This window comes from Sarcophilus harrisii, chromosome 3 (assembly GCF_902635505.1).
Source record: "Sarcophilus harrisii chromosome 3, mSarHar1.11, whole genome shotgun sequence".
In the NCBI taxonomy this organism is placed as follows: domain Eukaryota; kingdom Metazoa; phylum Chordata; class Mammalia; order Dasyuromorphia; family Dasyuridae; genus Sarcophilus; species Sarcophilus harrisii.
The window spans coordinates 143,693,410-143,715,689 of NC_045428.1; the positions used below are offsets into that span (position 1 = coordinate 143,693,410).

The following is a 22,280-nucleotide window of genomic DNA, read 5'->3' on the forward strand; positions in this document are numbered from 1 at the left end:
TCCTTCTCCAGTTCATTTTACAACTGATGAAACTAAGACAAATAGAGTTAAGTGACTTGGTGAGGATCTTTCAGCAAGTAGATGCCTAAGATCTGATTTGAACTCAGGTCTTTCTGACTCCAGGCCTAGTGCTCTATCCACTGTACTACCTACTTGCTCCTAACATAACTCAAAATAAATTTAATTCTCAATTACATTAATGAATGACAGCAAAAAGATAGCTAGAAATAGCAAATTATTCCAAAACAACATATTTGGCTTTGAAATTAGCTTACAAAAAATAGTTGGTTAGGGAAAGTATCAGATTTTTATTGTTAATATATTTGACTTGGAGTCAGAGGTATGCTGCATCCTCTTCATACTAGCTCACACTATTAAATGTCCAGTGCAAACATACTTCAGAATTAAACAAAAATATAAATGAGGGCTTGGCTTATTGTTTTGTGGTATAAAGACTTTAATGAAGTAGTGAAAAATGCATTAATAATGCAAATTAAATTTTAAAGTGTGTCCTGCATGCATTTTGGGGGACTCAACTGTTAAAACATTTCCCAGTACACACCTATTTGAAGATGTTTATTAAAGTTACTTCAGCTATTACTGGAGAAGGCAAATTTTTTTCATAATTGTCATGTTATCACCAAAGGAGATAACCTACATAAAAATAATTGAATTGATATAACTATATATGATTGACAAGGTTTCACACTACCATATCATAAGTTATTAATCATAATTATTAAGAAAAGAATGTACAAGTGTATGTTAATTCTGGCCATTAAAAAAGAAAATTAGTTATAAGTTCAAGACTTTATAATCTATGAATTTTTATAATAATTCTTTCTTGAAGTGAATTACTTAGTGAATATTACTTAAAGATTGAAATGATAGGATTGGAGGAACTTCTAAAGAAAAAGAAAAACAATGAAACAACCACAGAGATGCTTTATTTTATTTTTAAATAACTAGGTCAGGTTCACCCAGCTAGATAATGTAAATGCTCTGTCACCTGAGCTAGTGCCAGAATCCCCTATTATACCTGCCCTTATAATCTTTCTGAGATTCATTTTTTCCCCATCAAAAGAATACTATATTGATATACCCAAAATAGAGCTAGGGAATTGTTGAAAATGGTAAATATTCTTAAAGACCTCATCATTTTGCTCATAAACAGTCAGTAAACAAGACATTAATTAGCTCTTCATTTGCCAGGTATTCTGGTAGATGATATGGAAACAATTACAAAAATTGAAGCAATATTTATTTGCATTCTGTTAGGGGAGAGAACATGTACATGTATAAGTGTATAGATACAAAAGAGATAAGTAGAAATACAGTTACAAAATAAATTCAGTTAGGGAGAGAAAAAGTACCAGGTAGTCTTTGAGAGAGATACTACATCCAGGAATCATTAAATATAAATAGTATACTTTTAGTAATTATATATAACAGAGGTTCTCAAACATTCATAAATTTGATTCAAGATTTAAGTCCCTTATATACTGGGTCATAGAAAGCTTTGTAAATGTCTGTCTACTTATCAGAAATTTCACCTTGTTTAGATAGGAATTTTTAAAAAATGAATGCTGTTAATTCACTATACAAGCTGTTAAATGCTAAAATTTGATATTAAATGAATACATTTTTTTTTTTATGCGAAGGTGATATTTGATCTGGAATTTCATTCAAATTTTCTACCAGTGCAGGTTGATGTCTGCTCTGCATTTTATGGTCTTAGTAATCTAGATCAGGGCTTCTTAAACATTTTCCACTTGTAACCCTTTTTTGCCTAAGGAATTTTATATGACCTTGGGGTATGCAGATATATAAAATGGGTATAAAAAGCAAACATTTAGTGATAGCAAATCATAATTTCACACCCTCCCATATTCAATTATGTGATCCCATTTGGAGATGCAACCACAGTTTCAGAAGCTTTGGGGTAGAGCACCGGATTTAGTGATCACCCAGTTTTTATATGAGTCACAGGTGTTATTTGAATCCAGACCTTCCTGATTCCATGACTATCCTCTATCTGTTATACCATACTTTCCCACAAAATATTTTTATGGAGTTTGTACATTTGAGACATTTAATAAGACTATAGATCTAGGCTTAGAAGGAAGGGATCTTCATTGACTTAAATTGATGAGGAAGCAAAGGCCCAGAGAAGCTCAATGATTTGCTTAAAAACAAAAGCTAGTATCAGTGGCAAGATTTGAACTCATGTCTGCTGACTCCAGAGTCAGTGCTCTTTCCATCATACCACCATCTATGACTGGTGCCTTCACTGCTCAGAGCAAGCAGATAGTGACAAATATTCAAGTTGTTTCATGTTATGTAGAAATATAGCCTTAGGAACTTGGAAAATATGCATTGTACTCTATTGTTCTCAATACTTATAGACCTCTTGCTATTATCTTCCATTCCCATTTTTTCATATATATTCATAGACATTTACTTTAAACTCATCTTTTCATATTTAGGAAAAAAGTGGTAATATTTATTTTGTAAAGAATATAAGGCTCATTGGCCATTGTTCCATTTCTATGGTGGTGATAGACCCAGCTAGGTGAACTCCCCTTGGTGAGAACAGGGGTGCTAGGAAAATACAAATTGCAGGGTGTTTTCTGTTTATTCATGGAATGGAGATTTGTCATGTCCCAGGAGAGCTTGAGAAAGGTTGAATTATTCTTATAAGAGATTTGCCTTTGGCATATATTTGGATAGATAGGATATTGTTAGAATGTAATTCTGTCTCCAAACAACCACCACAAAATCAGCTTTTGCAAAATACCATAAGCAAATAATTGCGAGTTGAGGTTGCTAGAGATTTATGTTCCTCAACAAAATGAAAAGAAGTTTCTGGAAGAAAAAATCATCAAAAGACAAAGAAGCTTTTGTTCATAATTGGAATAAGAAAAGGGGTCGAAGTATACAGCATGGTTAAGACCTATATACTTGTGTTGACTCACCTTTTAAGAGAAGAAGGAAAATCAGCAATGAATTAACATATTTAAAAGATTATCCTGGGTTTCTTCAACAGAATTCAAGATAATAAATATGGAATGATGCTGAATTTGAAACTGAATCCAAGATTGGTAGCCTGAAAGAAAATTCACATTAATAAATAGGATCAAGGGATTCCAGTTTTAGAACTACAAAGGACTTTATCAGTTATCGAGGGTTCTGCTTCTTAAACTGTGATTCACAGATTCATATGGGGTTTCATAATTGAATGTGAGGGTCACAAAATTATAATTTATTATCTATAATTGTTCGACTTGTATTTTATATGCCCAGGGTCACATAAAAAATTTCTTGGTCAAAAAGGGGTCACGAGAGGAAAATGTTTTAAGAAACCCTGATTTAGACCAATTATAGGTGAATTGGTATCTTTAATCCAGTCCCATAATTTCACTGATACAGGGAGTTTTCAGTGAGGAAATTCCCTCTCCCAGAAGAAATCAATAGTCACTCTGCAACTTATGAGTCCATGCTCAGGATTACATAATATGTGGCAGAAATGAGACCTACATCTAGGTCTTCCTGCTTCTGAGGCCAGCTCTTGCCTGGTGAGCAAGTGTACTTTAGTTCATTTGTGCCAATCTAATTATACCAATAATCAAATCTAATTTAATACAATATAAAGTTGCTTTACTTTGCATTCATTAAATAGCATGTTTCAAATATTTCATTTTAACCAGTCATCTACTTTTGTGAACTGCCTCATACCACTCATACTACATAGGGTTAGAAGGATTATGAAACTTTCATTATCTGGACCTGATTATTTCTTTCAATCACATCTTTTACACAGGGCCTTTCTCATCCCTTAGAGGAAACTAGATGGTTGAGTAGAGTTCTGGAGTCAGGAAAATCGGAATTCAAATTCAGCTTCAGACACTTAGCAGTGTAATTCTGGTCAAATCACTTAACCTATTTCCATCTGCTTTCATTTGCTCCACAATACAATAGAGATAATAACAGCATACCTATCTCCCAGAGCCTGGAGGATCAAATGAAATATTTGTAAAGTGTTTACCACAATACCTGGCACACAGTAGGTTCTTTATTAATAGTTGTTCCTTCTCCCCTCTTTTTCCCTTTCCCATTAGTGCCCGTGATTTGTACTATTTGGGGAAGTGACCCTGTGTCCAGTTCACTGCCAAGGATCACAGCTTTGATTCTTCTCAATTGTGTATGAAGGATGAAAATGTTTAACAGTGTGCAAACTTAATTGCTTTTTTATTCTTTTGAGATGGAGTCAATGGTTTTGCCCTAATTTTTGTTTAAACTTAGATTTCAGGCTCATTCTTAAACTTTCAGAACTATTACTCTCCTCTGTCACCTTTGAATGACATTTCTCCCTTATGCTAATAATAGCTTAATGCTAATAAGGTGAGGCAGCTAGAAATCAGCCAGAAACATTAATTGGACATTCTCTTTGTGTACAGTACAGTACAGAACACTCTGCAAGATCTATATTCCCAGAAATAATGTAGGCCTAGAAAAATCCCAGCCAGGCCATCCTGATTATTCTGTGGTGTGTTGTAAATTCCTTAATCCTTTACCCACTTCCACAGAGAAACTTGCTTCCTATTCCAACTTGGGAGTATTGCCGGTGTTACCCCAGGTACAGCCACTGCATTTCTTTCTGATCTCACTTTCAAATCAGGAAGACAGGCTGCTGGTTAGGGAAGGAGTACAGGGAGATAGGATCGGTCCTGCCCTTCTCAGAACCACAGAGTTAGACAATTTTGAAGGATTCCTCTAACCCAATAATAACAGCAGCAGTACAGACTGACCAGGTCAACTCCTGGGAACTGAATAGCTGCTTGACAATATAAGACTCAGGGGTATAAAAGTGTGAGAAGGGCAGAAGGATAAGGCCAGAATCAAGGTTTGATGGGTATGAGATTGCTACATGAAGAAGGAATCTGGAAATCCCTGCTATCTTTTGCTTTTTGCCTCCTCTAGTTCCTTTCCTTTCTTTCCTGTGCCCTCTCCACTTCTCTTTTCTACCTTTCTTTTCTCCTCATTGATTCATGATCCAAAGAATAATGAGAGTTAGCATACCTTTCTTTTCTCCTCACTGATTCATGGGTTTATCAAACACTAGGTGATGTGGTCATTTCCTTTTGAATATTAAGTACCAAATCTATTCCATTGATAAAGCACTCTTTATTATCCAGATTGCTTTGACAATTATCACTTTGAAGTATATTTAGAGATTTTGTACCATGAGACTGCTTTCCTTCCCATTTTTCATTGATTCTTTTATATTTTTTTAATCTTTCCCCTTTATGGATTTTATTATTATTTGTTTAACTCTTTTGGTATAGTACTGAATAAGTAAATTAATTTAGGTAGAATTGCCATTTTATTATATTGGATCAGCCTACACATGAGCAATTAATTGTTTAGAGTCGTCTTCATGAGAAAAGTGTTTTGTGATTGTGTTCATATATTTCCTTGGTGTGTCTTTGCAGGTCAACTCCCAAGTATTTTATATTGAAAATACTTCTAGTTTATCCTCACTACAAATAATACTTGCTCTTGGTTTTGCTTAGATACTACTTATCATTTTTTAGAAATACTCCACTTACTCGTATGTTTTCTATTGTTTATTTTTTTAAAGTAGGAATGGATGTCATGTTTTGTCAAAAATTTTTTTAGTATCTACTGATATAATCCTTATTTGTTTATTTATTTTTTTGCTATTTTTATATGATCAGCTATGATTACAGTTTTCCTAAAATTAAACCAACCATTCTTGATATAAATCCAGCCTAGTAATAGAGTATGATCTTTGTAATTTATTCTTGTAATCTCCTTGCTAGTATTTTAATTAAAATGTCTACATCAATATCAGTTGGGATATTGGGCTATAATTTTCTTTCTGTTTTGCTTTTCTTGATTTAGGTATCAAAATCATACTTGTAGTATAGAAGGAATCTCATAGGATTCCTTCTTTGCCTGTTTTTTCAAATAGTTTACACAATATTAGAATTGTTTTTTTTTTTTTTACATATTAATAGAATTTGCTTATAAATCCATATGACCTGCAGGGACTTTTTCCCCCTTAAGGATTTCATTTATGGCTTATTCATTTTTTCTATATTAATGTTATTTAAGCATTCTATTTTCTCTTAATATGGGCAATTTGTATTTTTATAAACATTTCATTCATATTGTGTTTTATTGGCATATAATAGAATTCCTAATATTTGTTTTGATTTCATCTTCATTGGTAGTGCATTTACCTTTTCCACTTTTGATACTATTTGTGGTTAAAAAGAAATAGAATACATTATGAAATGAAAAATGGATAAGTTTGGTTATGTTAAGTAAAAAAATTTTGTACAAATAAAACCAATGAAGACAAGATTAGAAGGGAAGCAGAATACAGGGAAAAATTTTACATCTAAGGGTTTTGATAAAGGCCTCATTTCTAAAATATATGGAGAATTGACTCATTTGGTTTTCTTTCTTTTTAAAATAAAATAGCCAGTGATTTATCTAATTTATTTGTTTTTCTCAATAAAAACAGATCCCAGTTTTCCTTATTAATTTCATTTTTAAAACTTTACAATTTATTAATTTCTCTTGATTTTCAGGATTTTCATTCTGGTATTTAGAGGGAGATTGTTTTACTGTTTTTCTAGTTTTTTTTAAAATTGTGTACCCAATTCATTGATCTTTTTTTCTTTTTTATGTAAGCACTTAGATATATGAAAATCTCCCTAAGTACTGCTTTTGCTGCATCTCAAATTTTGGCCCATTGTGTCATTATTCTCATTATCTTTAATGAAATTATTATTCCTATGACTTTTTTTCTTTGACCCACTCATTGAATGTAGAATTCATTTCCAATTAATTTTTAGTCTATGCTTCTAAGACTAACTATTGGATGGACTTATTACATTATATTCCAAAAAGGATGCTTTTAATATGTTTTTCTGCACTAGTTTGTGAGGTTTTATGCCCTAATATATCATCAATTTTTGTGAAGGTGCCATTATAGCTAAGAGAATAGGTAGGCAAACTTCTATCTATTTCCATTCAATTCTCCAGAGGCCTATCATATATAACTTTCTTAAATTCTATTAATTTCCTTACCTTCTTTTTTATTTTGTGATTATATACAATCTACAAATCTACATCTGAAGTTTGCCTACATCTGAAGGTAAAGTGAAAACCTTCAACTAGTATAATTTTACTGTTTATTTCCTCGTGTAATTCATTTAAGTTTTCTCTCAAGAATTTGGATGCTACAACATTTGGTGCATATTTAGTATTGATATTCATTATTGATGATTTAGCAAGCTGTATTTTCCCTAATTATCTCTTTTAATTAGATCTACTTTTGCTTTTGCTTTGTCTGAGATCAGGATTGTTAGCTATATCTTTTGTTTTCTGAGACAATTGGGGTCAAGTGACTTGCCTATGGTCACAAAACTAGGAAGTATTAAGTGTCTGAGGTCACATTTGAACTCAGGTCCTCCTGACTTCAGGGCTGGTGCTCTCTCCACTGGGCCATCCAGCTGCCTCTAGCTACACGTTTTTGTGTCAGATGAAACACATTGTTATTTTTGACTCTGTGTGTTTCTTTCTATTTCAAATGTGTCACCAACTATATGACCCTAGGCAAGTCACTTCAACCTGTTTCCCTCAGTTTCCTCATCTATAAAATGAGCTGGAGAAAGAAATGGCCATCCACTCCAGTATCTTTGCCAAGAACACCCTAGATGGGGACATGAAGGTTCAGACAAGACTAAAAAACAGCTGCAACAATGCATGCTAGAAACAGCACTTAGGACCCGAGATGCAAATGAAAGCACAAAACAGCATCTGCACTCTAGGAGCAAAGTATGAGTGAAATATTAATAACTCATTGGGAGATAATATGGTATAATGGAAGCTACATTGGGTTTGGAGTTAGAAAGCCTGGCTCAGCCACTTAACTGCCCATGTGAGCACAGACATGTCACTCAATCGGCTATGAAAAACACGGGTTGCACTAGATATTCTCTAAAATATTTTCTATCTCAAAATATATTTTACAGACCAATATTTATGTAATATTTACATGGGGCTTTACTCATAATAGACCTGTGAGGTAGGTACCACTTTACACATAAGGAAATAGATACTTCAAGGTAATTTGTCTATAGGAATAAAACCAAGTGTTGGAGCCAAGATTCAAGCCCAAGATGTCTGACTCCATGTCTGGTACTCATCATCCAGCATACTAAGATTCTTTATTCTCATTCTGACTCGGGAAGTTATGAAATGGAATCTGACCATTAGCAATATTAACACTTATGCTCCTCAAACTTCCCTTAATATTTTCTCTTTTCTTTACTGGTCTGTCATTTCTTTTCTCATAGGAGAGACTCTCACCTTTCTTTCTAGTTATGTTTCATACTGCCCTTCTTGCCCTTTTGTTTTTGCATACCAATATAAAAGTTTAATGATTTAAAAAAGACTCTGAGACACTAGAATGATGACACACTCCTCCTTGAAAAAAAATGTGATTGTTACTAATAAAATGCAAATGCCATAGAGCCTCATATAAATTATTCCAACTCATCTTCTTTTGAAGGTGCTCTTCTTTTGAAGAGCATAATTTAATAATTCATCACCAGAGTTTCAAATCTAAAATTCAATTTGCTTTCAAAATAAGTAATTCAGAACTTATGTCCCATTTTCGGCAGATATGAATTAGGAGCTGCTTTGTTCATTGGATGGGCAGGAGCTTCACTTTGCATAATTGGTGGTGTTATATTTTGCTTCTCAATATCTGACAATAGCAAGACACCCAGGTAAGAAATGCAGCCCAAAATGACCTATTTGAAAATTCCAAAATTGTTCTAATCCAAGCTCTGCTACTGTATGTATTACCTTAGGCAAATCTCTTGCCTAAATCTTAGTTCCTAATCTTCAGGAAAAGGAGGAGAATTGGGCTTCATAAACCCTAAAATTCCCTTTGATATTTCTGAATCTATGATATTAAGATTCCAAGTTACATGTGTGAAAAAATTGAATATAGTTAATATAATTCTTTTTTATTTTAACTTTTTTATATTATAGCTTTTTTATTTAAAAGATATATGCATGGGTAATTTTTCAGCATTGACAATTGCAAAACCTTTTGTTCCAACTTTTCCCCTTCTTCCCTCCACCCCTTCCCCCAGATGGCAGGTTGACCAATACATGTTAAATATATTAAACTATAAGTTAAATACAATATATGTATACATGTCCAAAGAGTTACTTTGCTGTACAAAAAGAATGGGACTTTGAAATAGTTTACAATTAGCCTGTGAAGGAAATCAAAGATGCAGGTGGACAAAAATAGAGGGATTTGGAATTCTATGTAATGGTTCATAGTCATCTCCTAGAGTTCTTTCACTGGGTGTAGATGGTTCAGTTCAGTTAATATAATTCTTAAAGAGAAACTCTACTGAATCAAATTTGGAGAGGTTGCATGTAAAGGGGCCAGAACTTTTAAGATTTGCTTGGCAGGGAAACCCCTCAGTTAATAATATCAGTTACATGGCTGTGTTCCTGAAACTATATAAATTCATTTGCTATGTAAATCTTTAAGAACAGTATTGAAACAAAAGGTCCTGTATTTTAATATGAAAATATAGTCAAGTGTGAGTACACAGTGAAGAAACTGCTGCAACTGTGTTAGATTCTAGCACTGAACTCTCTACCATTAACTTAGAGGGTCCAGTAATTTTACCTACTTCCATCAACCTTCCACAAGATTGGTGAGAGAGATTCTTTCAGTAAAGATGTCAACACAACCTTTTCTTCTTAATTCAACTCAGATAAGGTCAAGATAGAAAAGCCTGATTTAGGTTTTAAAGGAAACAGTAGATAGAGGTTGCTAAATCATAACCATCATTTTGGCCTGACAACAGCTCATTTTTTAACAACAGAGACACAAACTCTTGTTAGCAATTTCTAATGTCTTCTTGACTAGGATGAATGATGTGTGTTTAAGAGTTGGGGGGAAGTCACTTAACCCCAATTGCCTCAGCAAAAAAAAAAAAAAAGAATTGGGGGGGGGGGAAAGCAGAGGCAAGAATGCTAATAAATACGAATGAGATATGCTCAAAAGCCTGCTATATTTCAGTATTATACAGAAATGCTAAAGAAATGTTATCAAAGTTATTTATAGAAAAAGGAGGGAAATATTTCTCTCCTTTCACCTTATTCATACCACAGACACATGTTTTAATATGCAAAATTGTTTCCTTGCCTTTCAGAATGGCATATACATACAATGGGGCGACATCTGTTTTGTCTTCTCGGCCAAAGTACCAGAGTGGAGAAGATTTTAAAAACACAAGCTCTTCGAAACAGTTTGATAAAAATGCTTATGTCTAACCAGCACTGGTACAAATTACAAACCCAAGTTTGTCATTAAAATGTGAACTGTTCATAGAGTGATTTCCATCAAGGTTCCACTGTAATTAACACAAGCTATTTTTAAAATATGAATTGTAGCATTGTTGATTTTATGGATGTAAATTTTCTTACATAGTTATGTACTGATCATTCTCTGTTGCAGCTTTCTTATAAAAAAATAAACAGGTTTACTTACCAGGTATTTTAATTGATTAATATAATAACTATAATAGAGAATATTTTGTTAAATACAGTTTAGCTCATAGATATAGTACTTTCAAATTAACCTAAGACAATAATGAAAGCTTTGACTTTCTGTTCATTTAAAATAGAATATTAAATGTACCTAAAAGCACAACTACTTGAGGCTGGCTCCTACATCACTCAGGAAGTGCTTAATATTATTTGTTGTTCCACTTTTTTTTTCTTGAAGAGGACCAATGGCATCACAAGGATAATGTCTTCACTTCCTCTGAATTGGATGTAAGTGCTAATAAGAGTTTGTTGAATCAAATTGAAGCTGATCATCCATTGGGAAAATCAGATTTAGTTTCAAAATTATTTTGGTTTTGGAACCTAATCTTGGTGACATATTGACCACTTTTATTGTTTCTCACCACTGGTCAAAGTGGTAACATTGATGAGAATGGTTGATAAAAAAAGAACACTGATATTGGAGTGAAAATGATCTTAGCCAAAATCTCATTGACACACAAGTCTTACATTGTTTCAAGGGACTTTTCTAATACAATGCTCAGGGTGAACTTTAATAAAAGAATGATAATGATGATGGTCGCTTGTATTTATACAGCACTTGAATTTTGCAAACCAGGTATTATCATTTACCTCACAAGGTTGTTGTGAGGACCAAAGGAAATAATATTGGTAAAGCACTTAGTAGAGTGCCTGGCACATAGCAGTACTAGATAAATGCTAACTTTTTCCCATATTTCATTTGATTCTCACAACAATCCTAAGAGCTAGATGCTATTATTATTATTTCCATTATACACAGATGAGGAAACTGAGGCAGATAGAAATTAAGTAACTTATTCAGAATCATACAGGCAATAAGTGTCTGAATCTAGACAAATTTAGGTCTTCTTGATTTCACGAGGACTCTGTCCCCTGTACTCCTAGCTGTGGGGGTAAATGCTAATGGTCTAGTTATTTTCCACTGAGGGTTTAGAGACTTAACCTCTACTAGACTTGGGTCCAAGCAAGAGTCAGGAATTTGCACAGAAGTATTTGTAAATCATTTGATACAGAATAAAAGATCACAATATGATTCTAGGGAGAAGAAAAAATAAATTATATTTTTCAATATATCAAAGAAGACCTAGAAAATGAGTGGAGGAGATTCCATTTGAAAGGATGCCTTATAGAAACTGAGATAGTTTGGGATTGGATGAGATATTTCTTCATAAAAAGAAGACTGGTTTAAAGCTACATGAGAAAGTATAGAAAGCAAGGATCAGTTTGTGAACCAGCTACATTTTTTTCCTTAAATGATCTGCAAAAAAAGAGCACAATGTGAAATTTATTAGTATGCAGGTAATATTTTAGTTTCTTTGAATCCAGGGAAATCTCATGAATCTTTGTGAATGAAGAGAAATAAACTAGATAAGCATTACTGGGGGGCAACTAAAACAATGATTTGGGTAAAAAATCTAAACTCTAAAGTTATTGCTTTAAGCTATAAATTAGTCCATGAAAGACATATGAAATTGTGTTGTTCTGTCATGAAAGGTAAATACCAACTCAGTCTACCAGAAAGGAGAATTAAGGAAATCCTTTGAAGCTTGAAAGATAAATCAAAGACATGAAAAAAGGAATTATCTTAGTTCCTGATCAAGTCTTCAATATATAAAACTCATTTTCCCTAAGTAAAAAAATATTTAAGCTTAAAGAAGACCAGGAAAATTTAAGATACATTTATGATCAATCAATAAAGAATTTTGTATAACATAAACAGGTTATTAATAGAAGTTGAACATTTCTCAGGTTAAGGCCATGGAAAACCATTATGTTCTCCCAGAAAATGTTCTTTGATGCTACTGCAAGGGATAAAATACAGGTCTTAATATTTAACTATTCTGTGATGCATTAATGATCAGTCACATTTTTTATGAACCATGTAAAATAGATGGCTTACACTGTTCTCTATGACGAGAGGAAGTGCAAATTCTTAATCACTGCCAAAAACATCTGAAATTTAAACTTATTCTTCAAATTCACTGACTAAAATTCACAAGCAAATTTCATGAGTAATGAATACACAAAGGGAGTAAATATGTCTAAAGCATCCAGATATATAAATAAAAACTAAGATGTAGATCCCTGAGTAATTTTGAACAAACTGAGTATGAAATGCAAAATTCGGATTTGTAAGTTTTAAGTTCCTTATAAGTTATTTATGGGGATCACAGAATAGACTTAAAAATCTTAAAGATTATATAATCCAACATTTTTCTTTTACACATTTGTTAACTGAAGTACAGAAAGTTGAAGTGACATAAATTGACTTGGTATTTTATGGCAGAGCCAATATTTGAAACTAGGCCTTCAGATTCCAAATCTTGAATTCTGCTTAACGAGAATTCCTTACATTTTTTCTGGATTATTTGCTTTATCAAAAATTCCTTATAGGATTTTAAAATATTACTGTAATGCAAAGGTCATCAGCATTTTAAAATGGTGAACCAAAATTCCCTTACCTTTTCCTTGTTGGGAGGGATGAGAAAGGAAGCAAGATAATGCTGTCCTAATTTCCTACAGTTGGTTGGAGAGAGGCCAGAAGGGGAACATGGCATGGCAGTAGCTAAGGATGGTGAGCACACTGATAGTTGCTTGTCTCTTGTCTAATAAATGAAAGTTTGATTCATTCTGTATACTGTACAACTTTTCTGGAACACATCTATTATATAAGGTGAAGTACATCAATATAATATGTCCATTGTGACTATGTAAAATCAGAGGCAAGTTCTTAAATTGTTATAATAATGAGTCATAAACAAGATCTTACCATTCTAACATTAGATCACATTATTTGCTCATTATGACAATTGAACATCTCCTTTAATGAATTCTCAAATAAAAAATTTAAATCAGAAAAACAAAAGATCTCTAAAGAAGTAGTTCAGATATTTCTATAATAATTCAGTTACAATGATACAATATAGGATTTTACTTAGGAGATTTACAAGTAAAGAGAAAATCAAATTAAAACCTCAACATAGTCATTTAGTTGGAATGTCTCTGTTTCAAAGTGTAAAGGCCTGGAATTCTGGAGAAGTATACTTGAAACAAGGATACTTACAACAAGACTGGAATTGATGAGATGATGGTTCTCTAGTATACATATACTTAGTACTTAGCACAGTGATGTAATGGTTCTCTAATTCACACATATTTAGTATGCTGTAATGATGTAATTGTAATAGGGTATTTAAGGATTGAGAAGACTAGAAATGAAACATTTCATCTTTCCATTCTCATAGTGGCTCTCCTGCCTCCTTCACTCCTCCATTAAGATCAAGACTGTGACAGACACAGACTGTGAAGGAGACAATAAAGACTTTAGACTCTATCCTTTATTATCCTCATGGTGTCTATCCTGATGAGACCAAGGTCTGTCCGGAGGACCTCCAGGATCTTGCCCAAACATTGCACAAAGTATAGAAAATATCTTTTAAAATGCTTTATTTTCAGTGTATAAAAATGCAAAAATAATTGATATGAACTTCTTAGCCTCTTATGACAAGAATACAACTTAATTTTTTAAGTTTGATATTTTATAATACAGACTTGCCATTAAAATTAAAATATAAAAAATAATAATAGCCACAAACATATACATGAATTCATTAACAGCTCTGTCTTTCCTAATGATATAATTAGGCAACCTAATTAGCTATTTGAAAATTATATTTTAGGATTGGAGCCAAGATGACAGAGAGTAGACAGATATTTATCTGAGCTCTTCCTGGCTTCCTTCAGATCAAACTAGATCAAATCTCTGAACAGGTTTTGGAGTGATAGGACCCACAAGTATTTGGGATCTAACAAATTTGCAGCAGAAGATAATTTGGAAGAACTTTAAGAAAGGTCTGTGTCAATAGGACAGGGGATGAGGTCCAGCACAGGCTCACTGCAAGGAGGCCCTGGATGGAAAAGCCTCCAAGCAATGGGGGAATCTTGTGGGAAATTCTTAGCTAAAATGCATCAGGAGGCATAACAAGCAGGATTTGGCCATGTCCACCCAGCATGGGAAGGAAGCTAGTACCCCAATTTCCAAGGCAGTATGAAGCCACTGTTATCTGTAAAAGAAGCTTGGAGCAATCTTCCCTTTGCTCTAAGAGCAGACCTCAATTTTTCAAATTGAGCAAAAAAGCAAAAAGAATACTGACCAAAAATAGCTATTATGGAGACAGGGAAGAACAGACTTCAATTTCTGAGGATACTAAAGACAAAATGTCTCCAGATGAAGGTTAAGAGGGTGATATGAATTGCTCTCCAATTTAAAAGGCTCTTTTGGAAGAATTCAAAGAGGATCTTATAAGAGAGGGAAAAAATGGGGAAAGAAAATGAGAGCTTTGGAAAAGGAAACACAGAAGTTGTCTGAAGAAAACCACTCTTTGAAAACCAGAATTGGTGATCTATAGTTGGGAAATTTTTTTTTTTGGCAATTTGGCCATTAATTGGAAGTAGGAATAGGAAGAGACTTGTGAGAGGGAGCCTAGTTAGAAGTCTTTTGCAATAGTCCTGGTGAGAGATGATGAGGTCCTAAATTATGTCAGTAACAGTGTGAGTTCTGAAAAGGAGATCTGTGGAAGAGATATTGACAGAAAAAGAAATGACAGCACTTGGAAGCTTGGCTATGAAGGGTGACTGAGAAAGGACAGCAGAGGAGGATACTAAGATTATGAATCTGAGTGAACAGGTACCTTTTTAAAAATAGGGATAGGGCAGGAGAAGAAGTCCTTGGCAGTCTGAGGTATTTTGGAGGGAAGGGCATAATTTGCACATATTCTCTGCTGTTTAGGACCAATGTTTAACCAATAATGTATTAATAAAAACAAAAGTATTTATCAAATATTAAAAAAAAACAAGTTTGTGAAATCAAAGACAAGAAGTTGTGTTTTACAAGTAAGATGATGGACTATATGGATATATATATAATATATATAAATATATTATATATATTGTACATATATTAGTATATAAGCAATATATATGGTAGCTTTTAAGGTCCTTTGGAGTTCCATACTATTTAAAACTAGATAATTAATCATTAAAGAACTTTATGGTAATCAGATGCAAAAAAACAAAAAAAAGAAAAACTCTATTGCAGGGAAGTTGAACCAAAAAGAAACTCTGGCTAAATGATAAATTGAAATCCTATTTAACTTTGTTAAATAAAATTTTTCACTTTTATGTAGAAAACAGAGTGCTGAATAATAAAAATCACATAGAAGGATGTTTTAAATTTTATAGTTAACAAATTTTAGTAATTAAGGAACTGTGATTTTGTTGGCTGTGGGCATCTCTACTGATGCAATTTGGTAAAAAAAAAAAAAAAACAAAAAAAAAAAACTGAGTTGCTATCTTTAAAAATTAATCACTTTGTAGTCCAATGGCATCAAACTCAACTAGAAATGGAGGAAAAGAGGACACTAAATTATACAATGGGATCTCTGTGGGCTGAATATTGACTTAGAAAAATCACATATTGCCATTATGTATGTTCTGTTGTATTTTTAATTTGTTGAATATTGTCAAATTACATTCTAATTTAAGTTCATGCTGAACTCCTTGTGGGCAAGTTACAGCCAAGTGTTTGACATTTCTGCTTTATTCTACCTGATCTATTACATTGACCATAGTGAGCCTCTCTGACTCTAGCTAAACCAGTCCTTTGTTCCCAGGTACACAGTTCACTGCCAAGTGCATATTCAAAAGCCTCCCCAGTTTTATGGAATCTGCCAGACTTTACAATTCCACTGGCAATGCTTTTGATATTTCAAGTCATTTTCAAATTAGGAAGACTTGGGTTAAAGTCATGCCCATTTGACCATAAGCTTTTTTGTATCCTTAGGACGTAGCTTAGTGCCTGGTACTATAATACTTACTGTATTTAGTATTTACTTACTAAAATATTTATTTACTGTATTTAGTTTACTACTGTAATACTAAAACTTAGTATTAAGTACATAGTAAATATGTAATAACTGTTTAATGATCAATTAATTCATTGCCTCAGAACTAGTTGTATGGCTTTGGACAAATCTCAGATTTTCTTTCCTCACTCATTATATCCAATTTTAGTTTTAGTTTCCTATCTGAAAAATGAGAATAATAAGAGCATCTAACTCCTAGAGCTTCTGAGAGGATTTAATGAGACAGAATTTTTGAATCACTTTGCAAACTTTAAAGTGCCATAAATGCCAGTTATTAGGATAAAACATTGGAGTAATGCTTCAGTGGAGAGAAGGTAGTGTGAAAGTAAAAATTAATTAAATGAAAATTAGTGAACAAAACAGTGATAATGATTAACTAATTCAATTCTCAGAGTATGCAGAACATAGATTAATTATGTCCAGAAATGTATAACATATTGATATTTTATCTTCACAAATAAAAAAAGTTTGTTTTTTAAGATGGACCACCTTTCTGCCTAATATAGTTTAAGAAGGTCAGGATTCCATCTTTAAATCAGATTCATTCTGTTGGGCCTCCTGAAACTAATTCTCCACAGTTCCCCCCAACCCACCATTCCTGGGAAGGCAGTGACTAAATAGTGAAAATTAGTATGACTAATAGCCGAATATGGGAAGATTTCCAACTCTAATTTTTTTACAGTCTAGAAAAAATAAAAGCTGTTAAAGAAAGGAAAGTTTATATTTTTTAGAAAGGGACTCCACTTTTAATTCTACTTGGAATTCTTCTTTTTTGACAAATGCCTCAGCAACATTAATTCTACCTACTGGTTTACTCACATTTCTGTGATTTGGGATTGTCTTTTCAACTTATTCATTTAGCAACTTAATGCAGGTGCCTATGGGAATTAAAAGTTAGTGAACTAGAGTCTTTAAGAAAGTTTTATTGATCTTTGGTTAAAAAAAAATAATTTTATGGACAAAGTACTTTGAGAAAACTTGTACTTCAAAAATGTTACCAACATGAAATCAGTTTAATCTTTTTAATAAAAAATGCAAAAAAATTATCTCTTATTCCACACACTCTTTCCAATTAAGAATTCTATTAAAAAATGGTTTTCAAAATAAAATCTAGCCTGTATTTTTAAATCAAAAAATTTAATTTAAATTAAAAGTATATCTGATTAAATTATAAAAAATATCCCCAAAGTCCAGTGCAGTTTAGAGCTTTTTAAAACTTGATGATTTGGGCTTTGGGAAAATGTAGTATTTATAGTTAAATTAAAATGTGTAAATCCAATCTTATTCTATCTCTTTAAGCCCACCAAATCCCTCATGCTCAGCAGATGGTCTGACCTATCTCAAAATTTTCTGCACATTTATTTATCTTCTCTCTGAGGAATATGTATCCTTGCTTCTTCCCAAGGCTAATCACTCTACATCAGTGTTTTAATCTCGCTCCTCCCACACACTCTAGGACTTTGTCCCAATAGTTTCCTTCTTTGTCTAACATCTTCTCCATCTATCTCTTCCACTGCCTATAAATACATTTGTATTGTATCTTAAAATACCCTTCCTACCCTGTTTTATATCCCCAAACTATTGTCCAGTTAAGCTCTCTCCTTTCTTCATTGCCAAATTTTTCAAAAGCATAATTATTTCTTTGTTTTTTTGCCTTTTTCATCCCCTAATCACTTTGTTCTTTGCAATCTGATTCCACCCCTATCCATCTACTGAAATTATGTTCTTAAAGGCTACTAATATTCTTCTAATGGAAAGATCCAATGGCTTTAGCCTGTTTGACCTCTTTCTAGTAGCTGACACTACTGCCTCCCTGAAACTCAAATTCAAAAGATTGCTCTATTTTCTTTCTTTTTTCTCTTTTACCACTTTTTATAGGTCTTCCTTTATTAATTTCTTTTCTGACTTTTACTTCCTAAGTTTAAGCATTTTTCAACATTCTTTCTTGGTCTTTTCATTTTTTTCCTTCTATATTTCTTCTTTTGATAATCTTATCCATTTTTTTATTATTTTACTATTACTTCCCTGTGAATTATTCCTATTACACTATAAGCTACAGTGTTACTAGTGTGCTACTATAGGCACTACTCCCTTATACACACCTTATACAAAACTGAACTACAGGTCACTCCTGAAGATGCTTTGCACTTTTTTCTGTGCCTTCCTTGGACTAATTCAAAATTCATTCAAGAAATATTTATTAAGTTCTATTGGGTACAAAGAACTATATTACATACTGGGGGGAAAGAAAACATTTCCTCAAATAAGGATCCTAGCCATGGAGCTTACAATCTTAATGCTTTCTCTTAGTGACATGCTCTCTGTGTCTTTTGTACTTTGTCTTACCCAATCCTACCATTCCAAGAAATCTTCTTTGATTTCCCCCTTGTAATTATCCCTTACTCCATCGGAAATGTTCTTTCCTGAACAACTGTGTCTATACCTCTCTTGTACCACTACTAATAATCTTATGGCATTTAACACTATGTATGTGCATGTACATGTGCATGCATACATATTAGAAATAGCTATTTTTGCCTTATTTTATGACTTTTTGCATCTATATACATCTATATATATATATATATATATATATATATGCACACACACATGTGTATGTATAGTATATGTACATCTCCCCTATTTGGAAGGAGAAAGGACTCTGTACTATTTACCTTTGTAGTGCCGTTATTGCAGTTCCTTTTTCATAGTAGGAGCTTACCTCATATTTGTTAAATGAATAAGGAATGAAGATCAATGGTTTGATATTTTAGGGTCTCTTGTTATATACTATAATCTTTCATTGTTTTTCCATTGAAGTGTTGCCTCTGTTAATGAATAGCTCTATGGGCTATGAACACCATATAATGAACTGGAATGAACACCAATAAATCTATTACAAATCATTCATTCCTTAGTCTAGCAGTGACATGACTACCTTCTGGGTCAGAAAACTAAAACAAATGAAAATAACACGTCCCGCACTAGAGGGATCGCATATACGCAGTTCTTCCCTTATAGACATCAAAGGGCAGGATGTCCACAGAAAAGCTCTAGAAATCTTAGAGACTGATCCAGACTCAGAAAAGCATCAGATATTAGAAATAGCATAGAGTTGGAATCAGAAAATCCAGATTTGAATCCCAACTCTTGTCACTTACGACATGTGAGATGCTGAGCAAGTCACTTTACCAGTCTCACCTTTGGTTTTCTCTTCTGTAAAACAGGATATTGGACTAGATGGTTTTATTTCTAGCTCTAAGTCTATTATCCTCTTCCATTTTAAAACTCTAAAGTTCTCAAATCTCTTGCTATAGTCACACTCTATACCAACACTCTGAATTACTGACTGATATACCCAGGATAATTGGAAAGTGTTTTAGAGCTACTTAGAAGGTCAGGGCTATGAATGAGAGCTGCTCTACAGTTGGGAACCTTTCTAATGGATATCATCACCTTAGTTTGTGTCTATTTATCAAATTTGCAAGTCCAGTGAATTAGTTCTCTTTTTAAAAATTTCATGGATTGTCAAAGGTTCTATTGAAATGTTTTATCATAGTATTTACTGTAAGGCAGATTGAATTTCAGAATTGGTAGAAACATCTTTATTCCCCTTTTTCTTTCTTTTTCATTTTAGAAAACTTTTTTGTCTATATGTCAAACTACAAAGACAACTTCCTGCTTCTTTTTGAATATAAAAACTTACAAAACACAGGTTCAAAAATTTCAATTAATAGTGGTTAGAATCTAATTAATAAAATTCTTATCATTAATGTTTAATAAACCAATTTTTCTCCATAATTTTTAAGCAAAGAAAAGTCTAGAAAATCTTCTACAGGCTTTGTAGAAATTTCATTATCTTTAATTTCACTTCCTTTGATCCAATCAGTGTCACTTTTGGCAGCATCATTTCCAAGAGAGTAGAAACTGTTTGCAGATTGTTTGCGAAGTAATTCTGGGGATACAAAGGACTGAATGATGTCATCCTCATCTAATTCATCTTCAGAATTAAAGGGAGGAGTCCTAAATTTTGCAAAACAATCAGAAAGCACAAGGATTCATAATTTATTAAATTGCAATACAAAGAAAGAAAGAAGGAAAAATAAAGAAAGAAAGGAAAAGAAAATGTGCTTAAATTTGCACTCTCAATCCATGAGTTTTCTTTGTAAGTGTTTCTAGAATATTTTCATTGTGAGCTTTTTGGAACTGTGATGGGACATTGTGTAGTTCAGTTACTAAGTCTTTCACAATTGGTTATGTTTACAATATTGCTGTTACTGTACAAATTGTTCTCCTGGTTCTGCTCATTTCAGCTTTTTATCTGCCATGATCCCAAAACACTTAACCTCACTATGTCTTCAATTCTGCAGTGAACAGAATTGGAATGTTTATCTAATCACTTAGGTGGTATGAACAAACCTGGAATAGTTTCATCTTCCTCCTCCAATCTTTTCTCCAATCAACCATCAACATGATCCTCCTAAATAAGTACAGGTTACTTCCACTCTTTAGCTACCATTCAATAAACTCCAATAGCTACCTTTTATCTCCAGGATAAATTTTAAATCCTTTGTTTGATGTTCAAAATATTCATAATCTTGCTTCTTTTTGCACACTGTATAATCCTCTGATAATGGCCTCCTTGCCCTTCCTTGATTATGATTCTCCATCTTAAATCTCTGGTCATTTCCACTGGCTGACCCCACTGCTGGAATTATCTCCCTCCTCATCTCCACCTCCTTGTTTTCTTCAAGTCTCACCTTTTACAAAAAGTCTTTCCCTGTCCTCCTGAATCTCTGTAATTTTTCCTTTGTGATTATTTCCAATTCACCCTGAAAATATGTTGTGATGACGTAATTGTTTGCCCCATTAGATTCTGAATTCCATGAGAGCATGGACTGCTTCTGCCATTCCTTTTGAACTAGTGCTCTCTTAATACACTTCCTGGGACATATGAGGTGTTTAATAAATTCCTGCTGACTTATCTTCATTTCTGTAATGCACTTTGGAAGGAACACTGACAAAACAGAATGGTTCTAGTGTATAGACATTAGGGTTGTGAGGTAACTGAAAATAATTGTTCTGTTTGCAATGAAAACTGATGTTTGCTTTTTTATAACACTCAATATGAAGACACTGAAGATCTCTCAAATTAGTTGTAAAAAGTTTTATAAATTATGAATATGGAATTAAAATGACCTATATAGATCTTATTAAAGAATCACTTCAGCATTTTCTAATTAAAGTAATAAAAATTTTAACAATAAAAAAATCATATCAGTAACAGCGTCAGTTATTCCCCAACAGAAGGCAACAGCTCATTCAGTCTCCTATAAAGACATTTCAATTTTAAATGTAAGCCTCTGAAACAGCATTTACATTGTCTTTTTCTTGCTATTAAAAATCATTTTATATACCAAGAACTATCTTTTGCCTGATTTGATTTAATATTTAGGTATTCACTAATAAATCAAATATTTATATATCACTAAATGGTATGTCCTTTTTGTTGGTAGTGGTATATGACATGTGACAGTATGTGATACAGACCTGCTAATTTATTATCAAATTTTTAAAATGTTCCAGAGCATGTATATAAGATTCTCTAAAAAAAAATTCCGAAACTATTTAAATTTGGATGAATCTTCAAAGTATTTTTATTACTATTCATTTCTA

At 32.9% G+C, this 22,280-nt stretch overlaps 1 protein-coding gene across 2 annotated transcripts in view; it reads left to right on the plus strand.

Moving 5' to 3' along the window:
* The window catches only part of CLDN10 (claudin 10), a 117,552-nt gene extending 106,925 nt beyond the window's left edge, over window positions 1–10,627 (plus strand). For both annotated transcript variants that reach the window (XM_031958558.1, XM_023500537.2), the window contains exons 4-5: window positions 8,721–8,828; window positions 10,284–10,627. In XM_031958558.1, the coding sequence (XP_031814418.1) occupies window positions 8,721–8,828; window positions 10,284–10,404 (229 nt within the window). In that variant the 3' untranslated portion in view covers window positions 10,405–10,627. The remainder of the gene's footprint in view (window positions 1–8,720; window positions 8,829–10,283) is intronic.
* Window positions 10,628–22,280: the final 11,653 nt, after the last annotated feature.